The following is a 26,476-nucleotide window of genomic DNA, read 5'->3' as shown; positions in this document are numbered from 1 at the left end:
TGTAGTGAGGCCCTTCGCAACCTAGTGAGACTCTGTTTTAAAATAAAAAACAAAAAATAGGGCTGGAAGTATAGCTCAGAGGTAGAATGCCTCTGAGTTCAATCCCCAGTACTTAAAAAAAAAAAAAGAAAAGAAAGAGAAAACTTGTACAATATTTTCCATTATAAAAGGAAAATATTTTCTCAAATGAAGCATTTTAAAATATTCCAGTTTACCTGTTTTGTGACTCTGTTATATCTTTACATAGGAAAGAGCCAGTGATTGTAATATTATTATTATCATCATCATCATCATCATCGCTATTATTTGTGATGCTAAGGTTTAAATCCATGGATGTTCTACCTCTAAACCATACCCCTAGTTCTATTGCTGAGGCTGGCCTCGAACCTGTAATCCTTCTATCTCTGACTCTGAAGTACTGGGATTACAGGCATATGCCACCATGCTTGGTCAGTGATTATAATATTTGTTAGCTTTCTAAAAAGTTTTTCTATGCTAAGGACTGTTCTAGGCAATTCAATTTATATAATCTTCATGATAAATTCATAAAGTAGGGTATATTATCAACTATTTAAAAAATTTTAATTTCATTTAACTTTCTCCAAATTTATTTATCATGGTAAAACACACATAATAAGAAATTTACCCTTTCACTAAGTTAAAAAACAGGTCAGTGGTTTCATTAAATTACCAAGGTCATTCCTCACAGACATAGAAAAATCGGTCCTTAAATTCATTTGGAACAACAAAAAACCCAGAATAACCAAAGTAGTTCTCAGCAACAAAAAACCATGGAGGAGGAAACACAATACCTGTCTTTAAACTATACTACAAAGAATCAGTAATTAAAACAGCATGGTACTATCACAAAAACAGATACATAGAGCAATGGAGCAGAATAAAAGACTCAGAAACAAATTTGCACATTTACAGCCAATTGATTTTTGACAAAGGGTCCAGAAACATACACTAGAAAAAAGATAGCTTGTTCAACAAATGATGTTGACAAAACTGGTTAGCTATATGCAGAAAAATGGAAACAAACCCCACTTATCACCCTGCACAAGAGTCAGTTCTAGACCAGAGACCTTGAGGTTCCTTGAAGAGGGCATAGGTCCAACACTGCAACACATAGGCGCAGGTAAAAACTTTCTCAACAAGACCCCAAAGGCACAAGAAACTAAAGGGCGAATCAATACGTGGGATTGCATTAAACTGAAGAGCTTCTGTACAGCAAAGAAAAATTTAAAGAACTTCAACCAAGAGCCAACAGAATGGGAGAAGATTTTTGCCAACTACTCCTCCAATAGACGACTAAGATCTAGAATATACAGAGAACTCAAGAAGCTCAACACTAAGAAAACAACCCAATCAAAAGATGGGCAAGTGAACTAAATCGACACTTCATGAAGAAAGAAATTCAAATGGCCAATAAATGTATGAAAAAATGTTCAACAACATTAGCAATCGGAGAGATACAAATCAAAACTACCCTGAGGTTTCACCTAACTCCAACTAGAATGGCAAAAATTCAAAGCACAAAAGCAACAAATGCTGGCAAGGATGTGGAGAAGTGGGAACTCTAATACATTGATGGTGGGATAGCAAATTAGTGCAACCACTTTGGAAAACAGTACGGAGGATCCTCAGAAGAATGAAAACAAACCTACCATATAACCCAGCAATACCACTTCTGGATATCTACCCCAAAGAATGGAATCCAAACTACCAAACTAATGCATGCGTATCTATGTTCATAGCTGTACTATTCACCATTGCCGAAGTAAGGAACCAGCCAAGATGTCCATCAACAGATGAATGGATTATAAAACCACGGGATATGTACATAATGGAATTCCACTCAGCCATAAAGAAAAACACAATTATGTCATTTATAGGGAAATGGATGGAACTGGAGGACATTATGCTAAATGAGATTAGTAAGTCATGAAAAAATAAGAAATCAGGTGCTCTCCCTGATATGTGGAAGCTAGGGAGAAAATGGGTCATAGGAGGAACGCTAGACGAAGAAGGAGATACTATAGATGAGCAAATAAGGCGACATAACTGAGAAGATGGGAGGGGGAAGAAGGAAATCCTCTAATGCTCTTGATGTACTTTAACAAACATATCAATGTCATCACTAAGCCAAACATGAGAAGGAGGGAGGGGAGGGGATGGGGTGGGAGCTGGGTAAGGGCTTATTGGGTGCTGTGTGCATGTATGCCTCCACCATGCACACGTGTGCATGTACTCCATTAAGATGTATGACTATAATGCACCAATAAAAAATTAAAAAAAATAAAGAATAGATCAGTGGTTTTATAAACCCATCCACAGTGTTGTATAATCATTTCTGCCATGCATCTTTGAAGTCTCTTTACCATATAAAATGAATAGGTTTTTATATTTCAGCAAAACAATTATTCTTGGGATTTTCATGGAGATTGCACTGAACCTGAGATCACTTTGGGCACTATGACACCTTAACAACCATGCACACGAGATGGGTTTCCATTTATTTTTGTCTTATTTGAATTCTTTCAGCAATGTTTTGTGCTTGTCATTATACAAGTCTTTCACCTTCTTGGTAAGCAATTTCCCAAGTATTTTATTCTTTTTGATGCTATTCTAGAGGGAATTATTTCCATAATCTGCTTTTCAGATTGTTCATTGTTAGTGTACAAAAATGCAAACGATTTTGTGTTGACTTTTCATCCTGCCACTTTGACGAACTCAATTATTAACTTACGGTTTTTTGTATAATTTTTAGGGTTTCTGCATCTGAAATCATATTATCTATAAGCTGAGGTGTTTTTACTTTTTTTTCTTTTGAATCTGGTGCCTTTTATATCCTCTATTTGCCTAGTAGCTCGAGCTGGACTGCCAGTACCATGCTGAATACGAGTGGCAAAAGCAGGCATCTTTGCCTTATGTTTCATCTTATAGAAAAAACTTCTAGTCTGTTACCACTGAATATGATATTGGGTATGTTTTTCATATGTGGTTTTATTATTTTGAGGTAATTTCCCTCTATTCCCAGTTTGTTGTGTGTTTTTCAAAAATTTAATTAAAAAGTTTTTATTGGAGCTGGGCACAGTGGTATAGGCTGGGAATCTCAGTTCTTGGGAGGCTGAAACTGTAGTATCACAGATTTAAGGGCAGCCTCAGCAACTCAGCAATACCTTGTTTCAAAAAAACAGTGTAGCTAGGAAGTAGAATGCCATTCAATCCCCAGTACCAATAAATAAATAAATAAACAAAAAATTATTTGTGCATTAATTGCGCATAATAGCGATATTCACTGGGTGCGAAAAACATACAAAGCGAATGTATGGTTTTTATGTAATTCTACATTATCCCTCTGAAATAGTATTTGTATACTGGCAGTGTATACCAAAGCATACAGAAGTGGCTTTAACCAGAGCATGGGGGTGAGGCCCCTGATCCCAGGCACTCAGAGGCTGAAGGAGAGGGTCACTGATGTTGCTCAGGAGTAGCCTGGGCAACATAGCAAGACCGTGTCTCAAAGAATAAAAAATAAACAAATATTAAAGACTGATGATGTCTACATTTTTAATCTATGAAAATGTACTTTGGTTACAAAGCAGTGCTCACCAGTTGAGAATCCAAGATCCTAATCAATCTGGGGCTTTGCAGTTTCTTGGATTTCTTTGGATTAGACATTCATTAACACTGCGATTTATAGTCAGCGATTTGGAGAATGTAACCTAACACTTTGGATTTTTGACTAAGCTATAAAAGAGACCGTTTCATGGAATCCCTAATGGTTATTTTATTCCTGTTATATATCATGTGTCCTGCGGTAGATCCAGTGTTTCATGTTTCCAAGCCTTACAATCTGACTTATATTTTCTATCTAAATTTCTTGGTTGTAGTTCTGTATGTGGCCCTAAAGCCAGCTGTGCTCTAGACCTTGGGTTCAAATCATTTGTAACAATCAAAGGGGTGGACAAGGCTAAAAGCCCCCTTGCAGTTCAAATGTAAACCCAGTAAATGGAACAAATTTCCAGTGTACTCTGGTCTATCTGTTCTCTACTTTGGGTTTGGAAACAGTAACCGTAACATTAGCCATATACTGCCGAGCACAGTTTGTATGGAAACAAATTGGGATAGATTTGTTCCAGGCTCAAAAATGAGTTCCCTCTAATATTGGATGGAAAGACTTGATGATTTCTTGGCAACATTAAACACAAACTAGCCATTTAAAGCAAAGGTCACAAACTCACCTGCCTTCTCTCAGGTTGTAAGAGTTGAAATAATTCAGCTTCCATCTTTGTGGAAATACTATTTTTATTTTTTTCTGGTACTGGGGATGGAACCCAGGGGCATTTTACCTCTGAGCTACAGCCCCAGCCCTACTTTTTTATTCTTTATTTTGAAACAGGGTCTCACTGAGTGCAAAGGGCCTCACTAAGTAGCTGAGGCTGTCGGTGAACCACAGTCCTCCTGTCTCAGCCTCCCGAATGCTGGGATTTCAAGCCTGTACCACCATGCCTGGCTGACATACTATTTGATATTAAATGCCTAGTTCCATATATAACCAGGCTCTGTTTATCGGAGGACATAAAGCATCTGAAGCCAGCTCCTGTCCTCCCTCTGTATCCCACCAGGCTTTCCAGACATGAGCTGTTCCAGTTCATTCAGACAGTTCTCAGCCTGTCAAGTCAGATAATTTTGGACCAAGTGAGCAGGTCAAAATGGATGTAAATGAATCAAACTTCCAATCAGATGTAATCTGAGCACACGGTGCTACAGTTGAGTTAATAACAGAAAGTAGAAGAGCTTAAAAGGCTCGGAATAATTCTGACTAAAATATCTTGGGGTCTTTTTCCATTTTAGAGCGAATTGAGTAATTCTGTGTGGTTGAGGATTGACAGCATAATGGAAACAGAAAGCTGCAGAATTTTTCACCAGGTAACTGCATTAGCAGCAGAACTCATAATACAGTCTGTCAGTTGAAAAGAGTATGAAGGAGCCTTCTGTTTTCTTACAAGCTGCCATGTTCTCATGGTTCTTGGCCAATTATACTTAGCTTCTGCTAAATCGTAGTTATTAGAAAGGCTCTCTTGCCCTGTTGCCTTTAGTAATAATGAGAGATCTCCTGGATACTGACTCTTCTTATGTGTTTATTAGCACAGGTAAAAATAAGTAAAACTGCATTCAAATATCGTCTTCTGGCTGGGCATGGTGGCACACACCTGTAATCCCAGTACTTGGGAGGCTGAGAGGCTGAGACAGGAGTATCACAGATCAGCCTCAGCTACACAAGGGGGCCCTCCACCACTTCATGAGATCTTTTTTTTTTTTTTTTTTTTTTTAAATAGGGCTGGGTGTGTAGTTCAGAGGTAAAAATAAACCTGTGTTCACACACACACACACACACACACACACACACACACAATCGACTTCTATTTAGGATGTGCCAATAATACAAGATAGTGCTATGTAATATCAATCCTGAATATTTCTATATGTCCTTGAGAGTTGACTATAGGTAAAACTAGTGGGAAAATGCTCCCGTGATCTTTGAAACTACATTTCGCAGCGGCACTCTTTTTCTAGATGTTACTTTTTGTGGGCTGTGATGCATAGCATGCACGTTAGACAGTTATCATTATGTTAACTGTATGGGCATTCTTGTTCATGTTTCACTTACCAGAATCAAGAGGCAACTTGAGGCCAATTTTGTGTGCTCAGGGATGGTGGAAAACACTGACAAAATCAAGCAGCCAAAGACGAGGAGAAAACTGCAAAGCAAAACAAAACAAAAAGAAAAAAAAATGTTAAGAGCTTTATCTTTTCATTATAGAATGAACCCAACCCATTTAAAGGTTCATAGCTTTTAAGTCATAAGAAATCTGGTAAGGGAGTAGCCATTTTAAATATCAAAATACAATGTGCTATATAGTGTAGATGGGGCTTCTTTGCCACTTTACTGATGCAGAAAAGGTTGCATGTGTGGGTTTGTGTGCACGGCATGCTGTGTTTAAGTATTCATGCTTGCAAATCCATGAATTTCAGCCAGCCATAGTGGCCCAGGCCTAATAATTCCAGTACTTGGGAGGCTGAGACAGGAGGATCATAGGTTTAAGACCAGTGGCAGCAATTTAGCAGGGCCCTAGCAACTTAGTGACACCCTGTTTCAAAATAAAATAGGACCTAAGCTGTAGAATGCCCCTGAGTTAAATTCCTAGTACCACCAAACCAAACCAAATCAAACCAACAACAACAACAAAAACTTGTGAATTTCCACGTGACTCCTTTCCTAAGTAGGGGTCTTAAGAAAGGCCCCAGAAAGTGAACTTGCTGTGCTGTTTGGGAGCGCTAGCAGCAGGCAGTCTCCTTTCTTTTGAAATTTAATTTAATGTTTATTGGTGCACTGTAATTATAAGTCACGCTGAAGTTACAAACACACATGCACACAGCACCTGGTGTGTCCCCTTTGGATTCTACCTGCTTCTTCCCTCTCCCTGTATATAATATTGAAGTTGGTATTGGTAGCTTTATGTATGAACACAGCATAATTTGAAATGTTTCTTTCCTCGAGTTTCCTGTTTCACCTCCCCACCTCCCTGCCTAAGTCCCCTTCCACTATTCTGCTAGTATCTCTCTTCAATGATCTAACGTCCCCTTTGCTTCCACAAATCTCCCTAGCTTCCACATAGGTGTAAAAACATAAGATCCTTTACTTTATAAGACTGGCTAATTTCTCTTGGCATAATATTCTCTCGTTCCATCCATTGTCCCGTGAATGACGTCATTTTGCTCTTTTCTATGGCTGAGTAAAATTCCATTATGTGTACACACCACAGTTTGTAACCCACTCATCTGTTGATTGACACCTCGGCCCTCTCCTTAGCTTGGCTGTTGTGAACTGAGTTGCTGCACACGTGGATGATCATGTGTCATGAAGTCATCCTCCTTTCAAAGAAGCAGAATCCATCTCCTATCTGGCAGCTTTGGCAAACTGTCATGTGTTTCAAGTGTCACCACCCTGCTGGCCATTGCCGTTGTCTGATGCTGCTCACAGATTCTCATTTGTCATTGTTTTATATGAATAAAAAGAACAGAAAAGGAAGGGGGTGATTTCCTCTGCTATCCAGGCACTTTCCATTTCTGACAGTCAAACTGCTAGAGAAATGGCCTGCTCTGCCTCCTCCTCCTATAATGATAGAGAGCAGAAGTCAGAAGCAACCAGTTTCTACTTACCCATCTACAGACATTTTTATTTCTAAAAATATGGAGCTTCCAGGATCAAGGGAGGAGCTGAGTTACCAGGGAAAATGTCTAATAAATGAGGATGCTCTGTTTGGAAGTTGAAATTACTTATCTTAAAATTCAAGATAAAAAACAAAGCACTTGAACTCCTTGTTCTAGGTCATCTTTTTCAACTTTTACTTATCTCTGAGCAATTCATAAGATAAGGTCCCTCATTTTCTCCAGATGCCAGTGGAGCTAATTCCTGCCTCCTCTTGGCTTGCCCTGAAAAGTCTTAGAAGCCTTTCTGCCAAGGTGGACTAAGAGTGCCCAAGAGCTCAGTCAGGGATACACTGTGTATGGCCTGGGAAACAAATCTGGCCCTGAATACCTGTTTCTTTTTTTTTTTAATGGAGTTTTGCTATGTTCAATAATTGCTTAAAATAAAAAGCAGTAATAGTAATTTTATACATGCCTGGGAGGCCCTGCTGCCAATAGGTAACAACATACATTTAAATATATTTAATCCATATAAATTTTGTGTCTCTACCATAAATACCATGTTCTAATCCACATGTGAGTGTTGATATGACTGATCACTTACCGTGTGTGTGTGTGTGTGTGTGTGTGTGTGTGTGTGTGTGTGTGCAGTACTAGGAATTGAACCCTGGGCATTTTATCTTTGAGTACACCTCCACCCTTATTTTATTTTTTATTTAGAAACAGAGTCTTGCCAAGTTACTGAGGCTAACTTTAAACCTGTGGTCCTTCTGTCTTAGTTTTCCAAGTACTGGAATGACAGGCACATTTCATCATGAATGGGATCTCTTACAAATCCTTGTGGAACAATTTTTTTCATTTAGAATATAAGTGTTCTACTGTATTAACTACTTATGATCATTGAACTGAATACTTGTTTTTACTTATAAAGTTTTATTGGCACATAGCCACTCCCATTCATTTATATATTGCTTGTGACTGCTTTCATGTTAACTGTAGAATTAAGTAGTAGCAGCAGAGACAGCCCAGTTCATAAGAATAAAAATCTAACTACAATGGCAATCACCAAGAAGTCAAACAATAATAAATGCTGGTGAGGATGTGGGGAAATAGAAACTCTTCTACACTGTTGGTGGGATTGCAAACTAGTGCAGCCACTATGGAGATCAGTGTGGAGACTCCTCAGAAAACTGGGGATGGATCTACCATACGATCCAGCTAAACCTCTCCTGGGTATCTTTCCAAGGGGACTAAAATGTCAAAATTTTAGCAATACATGCATATTCATGTTTTTTAGCAGCACAATTCATTATAGCCAAATTACGGAGCCAACCTGGGTGTCCATCAACAGATGAATGGATTACAAAATTATGGAAAATACACACAAAATAATTATATTCAGCAATAAAGAAGAATAAAATTATGTCATTTACAGGAAAATGAATGGACCTGGAGAATACTGTATTGAGATTAGCTAGTCATAGAAAGTGAAGGGTCATATGTTTTCTCTCATATGTGGAAGCTAGGGAGTAACTGGGACTTAAATAATGAAGGAGAAACTCCAGTGGGTGAGGGAGGTAGCTTTGGGGAACCAGAGGGGCAGAGAGAGGGAGAATTAATGAAGGAATCAGTTCCATTGACATTGTATACATATGTGGGAATACCATTGCCAATATCAGTATCCAGTATGGGGAAGTGGGGAATGGGGAGGGAGCCAAGGGAAAGCTCACTGTGTGCGTGTATGTCACTATTGCTATGAACTGCATTATGACGTGAGACTATAGTGCACCAATAAATGTATTAAAAAAAGAGAAATATTTACTCTCTGGCCCTCTAGGGAATGTTTGTTGACCCTGACTGACACGATCTAGTCTTTATTTCTTTACATCTACCCCAAAAGAGCTGGAGTAGAAGCACAGAAGTGCTCATATTCTGTGTGCTGGCAGGAATTATTAGCATTCACAGAGGTTTCCTACAAGCTGGACACTTCAAAAGCCCCCTTCACCTGCATTCTCCCACAATATCCTCACAAGCTTATGCAAATATCACAAATATTGTCTTCAATGCAGATACAAGAACTGAGAATTCAGAATATTTTGCAACTTGTTGGAGGCTGTGCAGCAGAAGGTGGGCTCAAGCACTGTCTGTGTAGTCAGCCTTCACCCAGAATTGCTAAATGACATGCGCGGATGAGAATGGCGCTAACATTCTTGGCTAGGCAAGACTTTGGGGGATGCTTCTGCATCTCCTGACACAGAGAGGAGCGGTTCTTGATCCAAATAGAAGATGTCTCCAAGGAAAGGGAGTCTGGTAGCGATAAAAACCTAGTACACAATGTTAATACTGACTCGTGATGCTTTTGGCCCAAGTGTCTAATGAATCAGGATATTTTGGATTATACTTTAAATTGGCGCCCATAGAATAAACATCATAAACTAAGGAGTCAGAATCCAGTGCACCTACGTGACTCCCAAACTATCAATGAACAAATGAAATTTAGGCATCACTAAGGTGGTTGGAGGATGATGTGGCATCAAAGCAGTGACAGATGACAGATGTTTTCTCCCCCATTCCCACTATCTGGACACGCCCCCAAGCCCAGGCTCACCAGAAAACCTTTAGAAGAGGGGAGCATCTTTCTCCAAAATGATTCCTATGGTAGCTTCATGGTCTCTTATGTTTATGTCCCAAACAGATGTTTTGCTAGCTCCTTCTTCACTAATATTTGGGGATGGCTTAGTCTTAGTCTTTTCATCATCACTACTTTGCTCCTCCTCCTCCTCCTCCTCCTCCTCCTCCTCCTCCACCTCCTCCTCTTCCTCTTCCTCCTCCTCCTCCTCCTCCTCCTCTTTCTCCTTGTAATGGGGGTAGAATTCAGGTGCATTCTACTTCTGAGCTATACCCCCAACCCTTTTTAATTTTTTTGAAACAGGGTCTCACTAGGGTGCTGATATTGAACCTGTGATCCTCCTGTCTCAGCCTCCCAAGTAGTGGGATTACAGGCATGTGCCACCATGCCCAGCTCCATTTTTTTCTTTGAACTAATATTACCTTCCTTTCTAATGAGAGTAGTTTCTGTACTATTGCTACAGAGGCCCATCAGAAGGTTTCAAGCCAAAGACCTCCATGGCTCTGGCTTCCAGGGGGCTATAGATGGGAGATGTATTCAGCAGTTTATTTCTTCTCTCCCTTTTCCCACCACTCATCCATTTTTCCAATTATCAAATATCGATTAAGTATATAATGTTAGTCTAAACTAGAGGATATAACGTTAAACAAGATTTTCCCCTCCTTCCTGAGTGGTGACTATATGCTAGGAGAGCATGGGGACGCCAGGGCATAAGTGAGAGCAGAGGATAGGCAGCTGGCTGCTGAACCTGTAGGCTCCAATGCAAAGTGAGAATATGGGGCATTTAAAAAATTATTAAGGATTTCCACAAGACAGTGATGATGAAAAAATGCCAGATCTGGAGTAAAGAATATTGTTGTCGCCGGGTGTGGTGGCACACACTTGTAATCCCCGCGCTTGGGAGGCGGAGACAGGAGGATGGCGCAGGTTCGAAGCCAGCCGCTGGCTTAAGAGACCCTGTTTCCAAAGATAAAATAGGTCTGGGAGTGTAGCCCGGAGGTAGAAGGGCTTCCAGGAACCCCAGTACCACCAAAAAAAAAAAAAAAAAAAAAAAAAAGAATATTGTTGTCACCTGGATTTTGTAAAAGAAAATAACTTCTGCAAGATTTCATAATTGAGAGAATTCCTGAGTTGATAGCTCTAAAAGCAGAGGCTATATTTGCCCCCTTTAACCCATTTTTCAACCTGCTTGTTTTAAAGGCTTCACTAAGGGTTGATAATGTACCACTGTATGGGGGAAATTTAAAGTCAGATAAGGCAATATCCTTATGCATGAACATTTCTCAGGCTTTGATGGAGCTGTTGAGGTACCAGGCAATTGATATCACAACAGCAGTTGTGATAAATAAAAACATTTCACCTAAGTCTTCTTTCCTTCAGAACATAGTTACTGACATGATAGGAAGCTCTCTGCTTAGGGAAGGAGAACTAAATTTTAGATTTTAGAAATGGACTCAAAGTGGCTGAAATAAATTGGCTGACACCTTAAAATGATAACCCACCATTCCTCTGGCATACCCTTCAGGAGTATTCCACCACCAAGTTTATTTTTCAAAAAAATTACTTCATATTATTTTATGTAAGTGATCAGTTGTCTGTTTCAGACGAATCTTAGCTAAAATTAATGAATGCCCTTAACTTAGATGGTTTTTGAAGCCTATTATATTTGGTATTGTTTGGCCCTCAAACTTTTACATCTCTTAGAATGGAGGAAGAAGAAAGCTGTACATTGTTGCTAGAGAGTCTGGACATTTAGGCCAGATTTGAATTTGCACTGTCCCTATGGCAAATGAGTGAGAAATATTAATACATTATTGGATTTTTTAATTTCTTTTTTTGATTTGGCTTATACCTGGCTGAAAAACCTCAATTTATGTCATGACAGTGGGGATTATTTCTTTTTTAATGTCTATACTTTTTCTTCCTTCCTTTTCTTTTTTCTTTTTTCTTTTTTCTTTTTTTTTGCAGTACTGGCAATGGAACCCAGGGGCATTCTACCTCCAAGACACACCTCCAGCCATATTTTATAGTCTTTATTTTGAAGCAGGGTCTCACTAAGTTGCAGAAGGCCTCAGTAAGTAGCTGAGGCTGTCTGTGGAACACTATCCTCCAGTCTCAGCCTCCAAAAAGCTGGGATTACAGAGTGTGCCACCATGCCCAGCTAAATGTCTATTTCCTTCCTTCCTTCCTTCCTTCCTTCCTTCCTTCCTTCCTTCCTTCCTTCCTCCCTCCCCCCCCTCTCTTTTTCGGTGGTACTGAGGTTCCTGGAAACCTTTCTACCTCCGGGCTACACTCCCAGACCTATTTTTATTTGCAAACAGGGTCTCTTAAGCCAGTGCACGCAGCTGGCTTCAAACCTGCGCGATCCTCCTGTCTCCGCCTCCCAAGCGCGGGGATTACAAGCGTGCGCCACCACGCCCGGTGTTAAATGTCTATATTCTTTCTAATAAACCCTTGGAAGATTTCTTGGCTGTTCTTTTACTGTAATTTCATGTATTTACCATTTACTGGAATTGAGTTTTAATTTTTGAGGAAGAATTTGGGACTATTCTGTTTTAAAAAATAGGAGGTTATTGTAATGTCACAGGAAGCCTTTAGAGAGTGGATCTGTAATAGAAAATTGTAGATACACTTTACAGCAGTAAGAAAAGAAAGTGTTGTGATTTGATTCAAATAAAACTAAATGTGTTGTCCTCCTCTAAAAAATAAAATAAAAATTATTAAGAATTTCAACACAGTAACAATAGAGCATCCTTTTGAGCGCGGGGCTCTATGGGACGATCCAGGTTGCACAACTCTGAAGCCAGATCTGGGGTTAGGAAAGACTTCTCGAAGGAAACTTTGGCCAAACTGAGTCCTGAAGACCCAGCAGGAGTTAATTAGAAGAATGGTTGGGGAGAAAGAGCAGCTTGTTCCACACGAGACTGTGCGAGCCAAGGTCAGATTTGAGCAAAACACCGGTAGAATTTACTAGCTAATCAATAATTTAGGGCTAGAAAGCACCTTCTGAGTTGCTTATCTTGTGATGCATGAGAAGTGTAAGACAGGCCATTTTGCAAATCATTTTTTTGCATAGGAAAAAATCCAGTTCAATTGAAAACATGTACTGAGTACCCTCATTGAGAAAGACACTATGTCAAGAACTACCAGGGTTGCAAAGATAAATTAAGCAGTCACAACAAATGAGGGGCCTGTAGGGCATGGAGTATACCCAGTTCAGTGGATTATGGGGAGCCTTGAAGAGTCTGAACAGACTATTAATATCATTAGAGCTCCTAATGACGGCAACCTTGCCCCAGCATGGCTCCAGACTCGCAGTTCAGCTGCCCCTTTTATCCTGTGCAGCAAACTTGATTACTTTTGTTCCATGAATCAGGGAGTAAATGTTTTGCCTTATTTATTTTCTGGCATGCTGCCTTCTCATGTTGTACCTTCCTTCTGAAATGTGTTTCTCCAGAAGCTTCTTTCCTTAGAACCGCAGCCCCACACTAGCATGGTAGAAATGAGAATGGAGTAGAGGCAATGGAAATAAGAACCTAAGTCTTGAGCACAAAGTCTAGTTGGAGATACAGAAGTTCTGTTTCTCCCAGAGGAAGTAAATGTGTGAGACGTGTCATCCTGAGAGCAGTGCAGACCAAGCACGGAAGGCTCTAGAAAGGAGACTTAAAGGACACTGAGGACCACTTCCTGAGACTGGTGAGGGACATCAGGGAGAATGGCACACGCATTCTGCTGTGACGGAATGTGTAGCATCTCTTGGTGGCATTGCCAGGGACAGACTTCCTGGTTGGAGCAGGCAATGACTTGACACAGAGCGAGGAAGCCCTCTGGGGTGACGTTGGGCTCACCGGCGGGCACACAGTGCATTCCTGGGATCTTAATGCAGCTCTGTTGACGTTGTGGCTTCCGAAGGTCCCGTGCACAGCTGTGCATGCTGACCGCTGACCACCGCATCTGTCTCGTGGTTGCATACCAATGAAAGCAGTGGCCAAAATCACTGGGCTCAGGGCATCTTAATCAAGGGCCTGCATGTCTCCAAGGGATCTGTGCATGGAATTTAGGTGCCATGAAAACGGACGGGAAAATGATGTCTTTATTTTGCACTAACCATGGCAACAGATTGCGATGGTATTAGCGGTACCTGTGACTTTGTCACTCACGGGAATAACAGCTTTTTATGTCTCATTTTACAGGGTATATAAAAATCATAATTGTTTCATCTTGAATAGTGATTTTACTCATCATTATTTCAAGATTATGTAGTTACCAGGCCCTTCGCCAGGGACTATTTTTTAATGCATTAATAGAGACAAATATGCCTTCCATGTAACAGATTTGTTGAGTACATTTCAAAATAAATTTTTCTTTTGTAATCACATGTATTTTGTGCATTTAAAAGCATGATTCTGAGAAATGGTTCATAGGCTCCACCATGAAGGGTTTGTGGCATACATGAAAAACTTCTGGGTGTGGTGGCACACAACTGTAATCCCTCCCAGTACTTGTGAGGCAGAGACAGGAGGAGCGCAAATTCGATCAGTGGCCTCACAAACTTCATGTGACCCTGATTCAAAATAAAAAATAAAATAAAATGGAGATGGTGATAGAATTCAGAGGTAGAATGCTCCTGAGTTAAAGAAAATTAACATGCTTTGGAAAATCAGTGTTGGAAGTTGGGCCATTTTGACAGTGACCAACAACCTGCCCAGATAAATTTTATGATAAGTTTTAAAAATATGGATATTTTACTTTTATATATGAATCTCAAGGTATCATAAAATGCATATTACTTAAAATTTTTCTAAAACAGCTACTGGCCTTTATTGTACTTAAGGCAATCACTTATTTTTTGTTTCTGAGGAAATTCACTTTGATTCAAACCTTTTATCCAAAACTTCTTTAGAAGGCACAGTGATTACAGGAGGAGAAGGGCAACCACAAAAAAAAATAAATATCATGAGGTTAAAGGCCTCTGTGCTTAATCAAAAAAACCAGCCTCAACTTTTCTAGTGGGTTAATTAAGAATCACATTTGTCAGATTTAATTTAATAAGAAGTTTGACTTGTAAATATCACTGGCTCTCCTGGAACAGATGACGCCTAGCTCCCAAAGCTCGTGCTTCAAGCACAGGCTCATTTAGCTGGAGCGGAAAGGAATAAAGCATCCAGAAAAGCCCCAGTGATGTTTTGGAGAGTGAGCTGAGCAAGTTACTTCCCTGTCATTCACACAGACCGGCCAGTCCAGCCATTTACAAACAGTTGTGGACATGGGAGAATGGAGCCCTGGAGCTGACCTTTGACCTGGGCCTGGATGCCTGCAGAGTGGGCTTCGCTGACTGGAGCAGCCAGGGCTTCTCCCCGCAGGGGCTCACTGCCCGCGTTTTGGTGGACTATAAACTTGGCATAGTCTGCTTATGTAAGCTAGTTATACTTATTGAGAAGGCTTTGGAAGAGAGGAGATCTTAAATGTGTTAAGAGGGGTGGAATCAGAGAATTAACATAAAGGATGCCAATCAGAAGTCTAGCTTCTTTTTATTTTATTTAATATTTTTGGTCCTGGGGATCGAACCTTATGCAAGATAGACCAGTGCTCTACCACTCTGCCACCTCCCCTGCCCTTGAAGAAAACAATTCTTTAGAAATTACTTCCAAAGGAAATTCAATCCTGGCTCTAACTGATCATAAGTTTCAAAGTGTTACTTGGATGAAGCATGTGCTTTAGAAGACGAGGGAAGACCCTGTGAGGAGCCATGAAGCCTGAGGACTGGCACACGCGGGTGTAGCCGCCACAGGACCTTCGATCCCGTGCACTGGCTTGGAGGACGGCCACGAAGGAAGTCAAAACCTGTCCTCGGAGGAAGGGCTGGAGCTCATTGTTCTTCCAGCATCTGGAATTTACCTGTCCTCCTAAACTTGGTACTTTGTACAATGTCTTTTCTGAATAATTTCTTCACAAGAGAAGTACATTTTGCACCTGAAATCTACTCACAGCACACCTGGGCTTCTATTGGGAAGCAATGACAATCAAATAAATGTTTTTTGGCAACTTTAAACAGTGATTTGGACTATTTTATTACAACCACTGCACAATTCTGATTACGTACAATGAGCCCTAAATATTAATAAGGACCATAATCAATAAAAAACTCACTGTCATCTCTGAAGTTTTAAAAAAGAATTATTAATTTTTGAAAATGAAATGCTGCATGTGGTGTTGCGGAAATAAGAGGATGTGGAAATCACAGTTTCTGCTTGCTTAGCGCATTTTAGCAGAGGACTAGGGCTAATGTAGCTGTGCCGGACCATGGAAGAAAAGCCAGGAAAGAGCATCCTCAGAGCAGAGCTGGACTCCACGACACAGTCAAGCTCTGCTGATTCCCTGCAGACCCAGGGGATGCATGGGGCTGGGAGGATTTCTGACTGAGTTCTTCTCTCCAGATGAGGGTTATTTTATTGCTACTGTGGATTGAAACTAGGGGCACACTACCTCTGAGCTACAGTCCCAGCCCTTTTTAATTAAAAAAAAATTGAAATAGGGTCTTGCTAAGTTGGGGAGGCTGGCCTCGAACCTGTGACCTTCCTGGTTTAGCCTCCCAGGTGCTGGGATTATAGGCTTGTGCCTCTATGCCTGGCCAAAAGGGATCGAGTGAGATTAGTCAGTCACGGAAAGTGACGGGTCATATGTTTTGTCTAGTATACTCGGGATACCAGAGGGACTTCAGATAATGGAGGGGAAGCTGCAGTGGAGCCAGGGAGGTGTTTTGGGGGACGGAAGGAGGGAGTGGAGAGGGAGAGTTAATGAAGGGATCTCTGCCACTGACCTATGTGAGCAAGCCAGCGTCCATCTCAGCATCATATGGGAAACGGGGAGTGGGGAGGACCGGGGAAAGGCCGCCCTGTGCCGTGTGCACTCCATCACCATCGCTACGAATCGCATTGTGATGTGAGACTATAACGCACCAATAAAAGCGTAACAATAAATAAATAATGGAAAATTTTAAATTAAAAGCATTATGATGGACAACTGTGCAGTTTCTCTTTGGCCCCCTCTCATGTCCAGAACCCCCCTCTCACTGTAAGGCGGTACAGGGCTGTATAGATGGCTCCGCTGCCGGGAAATGGTTTTCTCCTCAGAGTCAACTCTCCTTCTCTGGGACCTTGCTCACTGGTCCTCGTCCGGCTCGGAGCCACAGGAGAGTGTGCTCCCCTCCCTAAGACAGTCCTTCAGCTATCTGGGGTTGGCTTCTTCAATGGCTTTCCTATGGGTCTTCAGATTACGCACACCAAGCCCAGTCTGTTGTCTACATCTTGTAGGAGACAATGTCCAGACCCGCCACTGTCCAGACACCACTGTTCTTTCCGTTCACCAGTTTGCTGTTGCGCCCCTCAAAGTGAGGCCCAGCCCCATCACCTCTGCCAGCGCTTGGCATCCATTCCTCAACGCAAAATGGCTGCACTGTTGATTCTTGCAGGGAACACAAGTTCACATTTTCTACGGCCCAGCTTCAGTGAACAGATGGCTTCGAAAAGGACTATTTCCAAGATATGCAGTCACTTATTTTTTTGTACCTTTCCCACCACACCACAGGGGCTGGAACAAACCCAGCGAGATCAGCCTGTGTCCTTGGACTCCCCTCCTGTGTCCCTCAAGCAATTACTCTCATTGATCTGTGCTTGATTTTCTGCTGTGTTTTCCTCTTCCTTCCTCTCCTCTTTCTTTTCTGGATGCCGGGCAAGCGCTCTACCTCTGAGCCGCACTGGCCGCCTTCTGCTACTTCCTTGAGAAGCAGCAAACTAACTTATTCTACTAACTTACTAGATTCTGAGAGCGTCTCAGCATTTCACTCTGCACTTGCTCAATGAGGCATCTGTAAGAAACTTGTATTTTACTGAAAGAAAATTATATACTGCTTCTGAAAAAAGTGATGAGGTTTTAGTGCGAGACAGTCATGTCTTAACATATTTGGCCCCTTGCCTTGGCTGTTAGCAAGTTAATAAGGTTGGGGTCCAATATTAACACGAGTACGTATGTTTATAGATAAACTTCATTCTTGCATATATTTCTTTTTGTGGTACTGGGGATAGAACCCTGGGGTGTTCTACCTTTGAGACACATCCCCACCCCTATTTTGTTCTTTATTCTGAAATAGGAAGTCACTAAGTTGCTGAAGGCCTCACTAAATGGCTAAGGCCGGCCTTGAACCTTCGATCCTCCCTGTCACCCTCCCAAGTACTGCGATTAGTGCTGCCCCGCCACACCTGGCTCAGACCTGTTCTCTGCACTATCCCATCTGTATGTTCTCTCACCTCCCCTGTATCTATTAGTCACACATATTTAGAGATGCGACATCAGGCACAGATCTGGAACTCGGGCTTAGTCTGTGCTCTCGCAGGGCTTCACTTTAGCCGGATGACAAACCTTGGATTATCTGTATTTATTATGCTATATATACTTTGCCATTAGCCTCAGGTCACTCCTATCTGATACAGGTTAGACAGGGTTTCTCAACTCAGTCACTAAGCTCAAAAGTGATAAAGATGTATTTTCTTTCTTTCAAGACTCTTTTGAAATGAGAATATTTATGTGGCGTACAGTTGCATTTTTATGAAGAACCTAATGGCACCATTAGCTCAATTTTAACTTAAACTAAAATGAATATTTTGCTCACTTGAATTTCTTAAAGGTGCTTATATTTATTACTGTTATGTATTATTATGCTAATTTTGATTAAGTCATTTCTGGTATAAATTACCTTCTCCCTACTCCAAGTATCTCCAAATGTCTTACATTGTCTTCAAGGTTTTCTTATACATCTTGCGGTTTGTCTCTGGAGAATTCTTACACGGTACACGTTCCCAAGAGTACTATCATCCTGCCTACATTTCTCTTTCTAGTCCTCAAGGATACTATAAAACCTTTTTCAGTGCTTTCCTGAAATTAAGACATTTTATCTACCCTGTTACTTTAGTGGCAAGCGAGTAAACCGATTCAAATAAAAAGCATTATTTAATGTTTCTCGCTTTTGGCAAATTTGTATTGCTTTCTAGTAATCATAGTTATTTGTTTATATACATTATAAATCATCTGCTTAATAGTCTACCTGAAATATTTCTAGGAATTGTTATCGAAGTTATCAATATGCAAAGTCCAGGACCCCTTACTTTACTCTTTTTTGCTAATTAGAATATTTTTGTTTCTCTGATCATTTGGCATCCAGTATAGTTTTTCAAGATTAATGAACATTTATTAATAAAAGTTCTTTAGTTTGATCCATATTTTTTTTTTTTTTTTTGGTGATACTGGGGTGGAACCCAGGGGCTTTTCTACCTCCGGGCTACACTTCCAGACCTAATTTATACTTTATTTGGAAACAAGGTCTCACTAAGTAGCTGAGGCTGGCTTTGAACCTATGCGATCCTCCTGTCTCAGCCTCCCAAGTGCTGGGATTACAAATGTGCCCCACCATGCCTGGTTTGATCCATATTTTGATGCCTTATAATGTAACAAACATGGGTCCAGAAATATGAACTCCTTACTGTCAACAGTTTGCTCATCTTATGTGTGTTAGGTTCTGGATCCTCCCCATACGGGGCAGGGGCGAGGCTGACCCGCCTCCTTATGCGAGGCCCAGGATGTTCCCACGGAAAGCCACTCCCCTTTGATAAAAAGGGGACGGCGCGATCCAGGATCAGAAGAAGCTTGTGGGACAGATAGATTCCTACACTCGTGGAAGGCTCTCTTCCACACATCTCCCCCACCCCCACCCCGCACCCGCGACACGGGGGTGGGGGAGGGAGCTGCCAGGGACAAATGGGCTGAACTAAATGGCACCTGCATGGATGATCTCGCGTGTCTTTGGAACTCGCAAACCTTACAATGTGTTTATTTTATTTTAATCACACTTAAAAAAGAAACTAATTTTATTTGGAAAAATCATAGTTTTTGATGGAAAAGAAAAAATAGGTTTCCTAATTTCTTTGTGTGATTGTAACACTCATAACCTCTCAAAGTAGTCCTACTTCAAAACGTTGTTTTGAGGGGAATACACGATGCTTCATAGCTCATCTCAAATTATTTTTTTTCTGGCCGGGCGTGGTGGTGCATGCTTGTAATCCCCGGGCTTGGGAGGCTGAGACAGATGGATCATGCAGGTTCGAAGCCAGCCTCAGCTACTTAGTGAGGCTCTCAGCAACTTAGTGAGACCTTGTTTCCAAATAAAATATAAAATGGGTCTGGGAGAATAGCCTGGAGGTAGAAAGCCTCTGGGTTCCACCCCCAGTACCACAAAAAAAAAAAAAAAAAAAAAATATATATATATATATATATATATATATATATATATTTTTTTTTTTTTTTTCAGTTTTGGGGATGGAACCCAGAGACATTCTACCTCTAAGCTATACCTCTAGCCCTATATTTAAGTCTTTAAATTTTTTTTTTTTTTTTTTGCCGTACTGGGGATGGAGCCCAGGAGAATTCTACCTCTGAGCTACACCCCCAACCCTATTTTTTATTCTTTATTTTGGAACAAGAGTCTCACTGAGATGCGAAGGGCCTAGCTAAGTAGCTGAGGCTGGCTGTGAACCATGATCCTTCGGTCTCTGCCTCCCAAGGGCGGGGATTACATGCGTGTGCCACCACGCCCGGCTCAAATTATTTTTAATAATTGTGTTTTAAATAGTGTGTTCTCAGTTAGAAGAACTTCTATTTTCTCCCACTTAAATATATAGAGCAAAAATATGAAGTCTTATTTCTGAGTGAGCAAGTTTCGTTTCTTTTTATGTTCCTCCTTTCTGGTTCCTGTTACAGATTTCTGTTCAGGGTTTCAAATCTCTCATTTTCAGTGTTATTTAAAAAGTGTTTTCCTAACCTCTAACTTTATTTCTTTATCATTATGCCGATTCTGTCCACATCAGTCTGTGTGTTTGAAAAGGCTTACAACCTCTGTGGGGAGAGGCTTCTGGAGGGGCGGGAAGGTCGAGCTCTCCTCAATCACTGTCCATCACGAGTCTGTTTCTTGAAGACACCCACTTGGTCTGAATGGATGGAATGGACTGGGACCTACCAAAATTGAGTTGATTACAGGATACTTATGTGTACTGAAACATCCATCATAAGCTACCCCATCAAAATGTACGTGTTTGTGTGTATTCTTATGCATCAGCTAAAAATAAATCAAATTAAAAATTTAAAATGAAATGGGAAATCCCACTTTTGTGGCAGCCTTTTTAAAGCACTTTTTTTTTTTAACCTACTAGATGATATGGGCAGGCAGGGGCTGAGCGCAATAGCGGGGAGCGGTCTTGCTGCAGAGAACGAGGCGCCAGGTCATTATTTCTTAACGTTCCCAAGGTGTGCAGGTCCAACACGGTCTTTGCCAGTTCTGTTTCTATGTTTTTTTTATTTTCCAGGAAAAATAACTGAGATTGAAAACTGGTTCCTATTGTTTAGAGATAATTAATTTAAAATGAGAAGACTTTCCCATTTTCACATATTCTATGCATGGAGCAGGACAGATTTCTACCTGGTGTTTTATCTTGTTACCTGTGGTATTTTCCTCTGAGGACACAGCAGCAAATTACATACTTGTTTTATTTGGGCTCCTCTGCCAGTATGGGAGCTCCATGAGAGAAAAATTTTTCTTTCCTCTGGGGCAGAATCCAGGGAGATTCTAGCTCTGAGGTACACCTCTAACCTACTTTCTTCCTCTCTTTCTTTCTTTCTTTCTTTCTTTCTTTCTTTCTTTCTTTCTTTCTTTCTTTCTTGGGTCTGGGGATGGAACTCAAGGGCATACTACCTCTGAGCTACACTCTCTGCCCTATTTTTCATCCTTTATTTTGAAACAGGGTCTCACTGAGTTGCAAAGAGCCTCACTAAGTAGCTGAGGCTGGCCACCAACAGCAATCCTTCTATCTCAGCCTCCCAAATGCTGGGATTACAAGTGTGCAAGAAATAAGCCACCATGCTCGGCTTAGTTCTTATTTTGAAACAGGGTCTTACTAAGTTTCTGAGGGCTTGGCTAAGTTTATAAGGCTGGCTTCAGACTTGCAATCTCTGTCTCAGCCTCCCACGTACTGAAATTACAAGTGTGTGCTACCACACCCGCTTTATCCCTCTTTTTTACCACTTTATTTTCAGTATCAAGAACAAGGCCTGAGCCAAGCATCATGGTAGCACATGCCCTTAATTCCAGTACTTGGGAGGCTGAGACAGGAGGATCTCAGGTTCAAGACCGGCCTCAGCAACTTAGTGAGACTTTCAGCAGCTTAGTGAGACCCAATTTCAAAACACAAACAATAATAAGGCGTGGGGTGTAACTTGGAGATAAAATGCCTCTGCATCCAATTCCCGAATGCTCCTGTTTCCACCCCCCACAGGAACAAGGCCTGGTACAGGTACTAATCAACTCACTTATGCATGGAACATGTATTATTTGGGGGCTACAATGTGCCAGGCTGTGTTCTGGGGCTGAAATTATAGGAGCGAATAAAGTTAGCAAAATCTCTGTCCTTACAGAACTCATATTCTATTGGGAGAGACAGGACACATACAGTGCAAATTAAAATGCATATGGTGTCAGAGAGTGATAACTATTAAGGAGTAGAAAGAAACACAGCAGAGAAGGGGCGGCTGCATGAATAGGAGAGCTGGACATTTAGACAGAGCAGCCAGGGATGATCTCACTGAAGAGGGGACACTGAATTTCAAAACCGTAATGCATAATCCATGAAGCCAAAACGAGGGTGCACCGGGCCTCGGCCCGCACAGCTCTTCTGACCTGCCTCCCAGGGACTGCTATCTCATCCAAACTGCTCGGTGGAGATTTTAAGATCTATCACAAGAGCATTAATTCCTCCATTTCTGCAGTGTGGACCCCTGCGCAGGCTGCCTCTGTTCTATTTGCTGAGCAGGATCATGTAACGTGTGACGTGATAAAATAGGGGGACTCATGCTGCCGTGTGGCGCCTCCCCTGCTGGCAGCCACTGTTGGCAAGTCACAGGGCCAACCCACAGGCTCCTGCTCTACCTGCAGCAGGTGCACGCGCTTAGCCCCCTTTCCACATCCTTATTACCTCTCTTGGAGAGCTGAAAGGGGATCAAATTGATAATCTGTATTCTAACATAGTAAGCAAATACCAAATTGAGTTAAAAATGTCCATTGCTACATGATCTTTACAAGTTTTCATGAACACAGTTGATAGTGATGACAATAAATTAAATGGATTTATCACGGAACATCTCTGCTTATAAAGTAAGACATTTAAGCCAGGCGTGGTGGCGCTCGCTTGTAAGCCCACTACTTAGAAGGCTGAGACAGGAGGATCTCAGTTAGCAGACAGCCTCAGCTATTTAGTGAGGCCTTCTGCAACTTAGTGAGACCCTGTTTCAAAATAAAGAATAAAAAACAGGGTAGAGGGTATCACTCAGAAGTAGAATGCCCCTGGGTTCCATCCAAGTACCACACAGAAAAAAATTAAGACATTTAAAACTGCAAAGCATGAATCCAGCGAGATCTGAGGTGCTCAGATAAGACTTGGTCTAAGCGAGGTCACCTGAAGTATGACCACGTAAGGGCTGGGTTTAAATGTGCACAGTGGAGTGCTTGAGGTCGACTTGTCTATCCTCTCCTTTGCAGCTCTTATGGCCCAGACCTCAGTGTTCAGCCCCTCATTGCTACATTCCCTGGGAAACTAAGCTGCTCTAAAGAAATGAGCAGCAGCGCCGGAGGCTGCTTGGCTGCAGGAGGTGCGTGGGACTGAGCCTCGGTTAAATTGACCAGGCAGAGATTGCAATTCATCGTTGGAATGACCACTAATGATTCTGCTGACCCAGGCCGCTGTGCTAATGAGCAGACAGCCCGCCCCTGCGCACTGAGCAAGGGCTCCGAGCAAAGTGCTAACTGCAGCCATGAATGGAGTGAAAGTCATCTGTGATGGGGAGGGAGAGACATTTGTAAAATCTATGTGACTGTTTCCATAAAGTCACCCTCTCATGAGATTCCTGTCCATGCTGACACCACGGAAAATAACTCAGTGTGATGGTTTTGATACTATCAATCTATGGGAATTAAATTTTCCATGCTTTATTTTGAAGATTCTTTTTATGCCCGAAAGTAAGCCATGGCAAATGTTGAAAACATATGATAAAAAATTTTGACATTAGTTGTCTTTCTTGAATCATTTTTCCATAAAAAGACTAAGTTTATTAGGCAAAGAATGACTTACTCATTGCAGTTTCTATAGCTATATTATAACCGTTATATTATCTGAAAATGAAAACTGAAAGTACACTTAGAAAGTCTCAAATGTATTTATTTAAATATTACTACTGGTAACAAAAGTAAAAGCATGTAATCCCAGCATTTGGGAGGATAAGACGGGAGGACCGTGGTTCGCGGCCAGCCTCAGCTACCACTTATGCCCTTTGCAACTCAGTGAGACCCTGTTTCGAAATAAAGAATAAAAAATAGAGCTGAGGGTGTAACTCGGAAGTAAATGCTCTTGGGTTCCATCCTCAGCACTACACACACACACACACACACACACACACACACACACACACACATACACATATACACACACATGTAAAAGCAGATATAATAGGAAGTTATTTTGCCGCTATTTCAAAGTTCTGTACTTAAGCCAGGTTCAGTGACACATGCTTGTAATCCCACTGAGGCTGAGAGAGGAGGTTCATAGGTTCCAGGCCAGCCTGGGCAATCAAGTGAGATCCTGTCTCAAAATAACAAATCAAAAGGGCTGGGGTGTAGCTGAGTGGTTGAGCTCCCCTGAGTTCAATCTCCAGTACCTGCCCTCCTCACAGCATAAATGCATACGGCCTATATTTAATAATAAAAACATTATAAATGTGACTGTTGTAAACTTGTTAGATCCATATCATCCACTTGCTTTTAAAAAACATTTTCCTTGCCAGGTTTTCTGAGAGCATTCACACTTCCTGGAAAATATCTGTGCAGCTCTCTGTTGCAGTTACCAGTCGGACCCACCTCGTGCATGGGAAGCACCTTAAAGCCATCAGAGTAGGGGCCTGGAACCAAGCAAGCTTAAGCCACGTGACCGACAGAGTTGCTACTGATTCTACCACTTTCTTTGGTCTACAAATATAAAGTAGTAAAGTGACTAAAACAGCAGAAAATAAAGTCTTCTTGAGCAGTTAAAGTGCTCTTGGCAGTAGACTTTATGATGTGGTACAACATCAGGAAGAAATAAACCCAGCAGACAGATGTCTCCAGAGAGTAATGACCATAAACTCTGTAGCTACTGCGCACGTAAGTAACTGCTGGTGAAATACAGAAGACAGCGATTCTCTAGGGGCCGACCGACCGGGCACCTGCTGCTCTGGGTGGCCAGGGTGAAAGCCCGCTGCGGTGTGTGGAGCCACTGAAGGATTTTATGGACCAGATTAACTGGCAAGCAAGGACAGGCAGCAGACACCATATACTTCCTCTTTCCAAAAACATATTCACAGTCAGCTTTAAAAACTGCAGACGCTCCTTGGAGATCTGTTAAGTCAGAAAATGGTTAGGTTTTTTCTTGCTGCTGTTATATTGGTAGACATCAAGAATTTCCCTCCCCTTCCTGTCCAAAATATTGAAGTTGGTGATTCCATGTAGGCAGAAACACACTGAGGGGAAAAAAAGGAAGACAAAACATAGCTCTATCTAATAAGATACTTCACCCTTCACTGAAGATCCCAGAGGTGTTTACGTAAATTTGACTGTTGTTTTGTGTGCATTATGGAAACAAAAATATATTGAGTGGTGATGCATGAGGTAGAAGTAGAGAGTGCTGTTTGTGTGGGTATTTTGCCTTAAATTCCCAGTTTCATGGGCACTCATTTTCTATTATTATTATTATTATTTTGCAGTACTGGGGATGAAACCCAGGGACACTCTACTCTGAGCTATAACCCCAGCCCTATTTTTTATTATTCTTTATTTTGAAACAGGGCCTCACTGAGTTACAAAGGGCCTCACTAAGTAGCTGAGGTTGTCTGCAAATTGAGACCCTCTTGTCTCAGCCTCCCAAATGCTGGGATTACAAGCACAGGCTGGCCCTCCCAGGAGCATCCCCTGCAGGACACAGGGGAAATGCATTACTTTCTGCTTGCTGTCATGTGTTTGGGCGATGTCTTTTCCCACTAGTTAAGAGATGTCCAGAGATGTCGCACAGCGGGGGTGAGCAAAATTTTTCTGGAAAGGACCAGACAGTAAATAGCCTCTGTGTGGTCTCTATTCTTGCAGCTACTTATTGTAATTGTAATGCAAAAGTGTCCACAGGCTGTAAATTAATGGGGTGGTGTGTGTGTGTGTGTGTGTGTGTGTGTGTGTGTGTGTGTGTGTGTGTCTGGGAATTGAACCAGAGGCAGTCTACTGAGCTACACTCCCAGCCCTTTATATTTTTTAAAATTTGAAACAGTCTCACTAAGTTGCTGCCACCTCAATACTGAAATTACAAGTGTGTACCACCATACCTTACTGTGATTATGTTCTAATAAAACTTTATTTGCAAAAATAGGTGGCGGGCCAGATTTGGTCCACAGGCCACAGTTTTCTAACCCTTGGTTTGAAGATTTACAAAGGACACAATGTGATTTTCACTCTCT

The 26,476-nt window shown here is 41.4% G+C and overlaps 1 protein-coding gene across 5 annotated transcripts in view; it reads right to left on the bottom strand.

The window, feature by feature from the left end:
- KCNQ5 (potassium voltage-gated channel subfamily Q member 5) overlaps window positions 1-26,476 on the bottom strand; it is a gene marked incomplete at both ends in the record, with an annotated part of 602,709 nt that overhangs the window by 197,584 nt on the left and 378,649 nt on the right. For all 5 annotated transcript variants that reach the window (XM_080699981.1, XM_080699983.1, XM_080699985.1 and 2 more), the window contains one exon: window positions 5,681-5,771. In XM_080699981.1, the coding sequence (XP_080556107.1) occupies window positions 5,681-5,771 (91 nt within the window). The remainder of the gene's footprint in view (window positions 1-5,680; window positions 5,772-26,476) is intronic.

The sequence above is a fragment of the Muscardinus avellanarius genome (assembly GCF_963383645.1).
Source record: "Muscardinus avellanarius genome assembly, chromosome: 8".
In the NCBI taxonomy this organism is placed as follows: Eukaryota; Metazoa; Chordata; class Mammalia; order Rodentia; family Gliridae; genus Muscardinus; species Muscardinus avellanarius.
The sequence above is the reverse complement of the archived record's forward strand: the minus strand, read 5'-3'. Positions and strand labels throughout refer to the sequence as shown.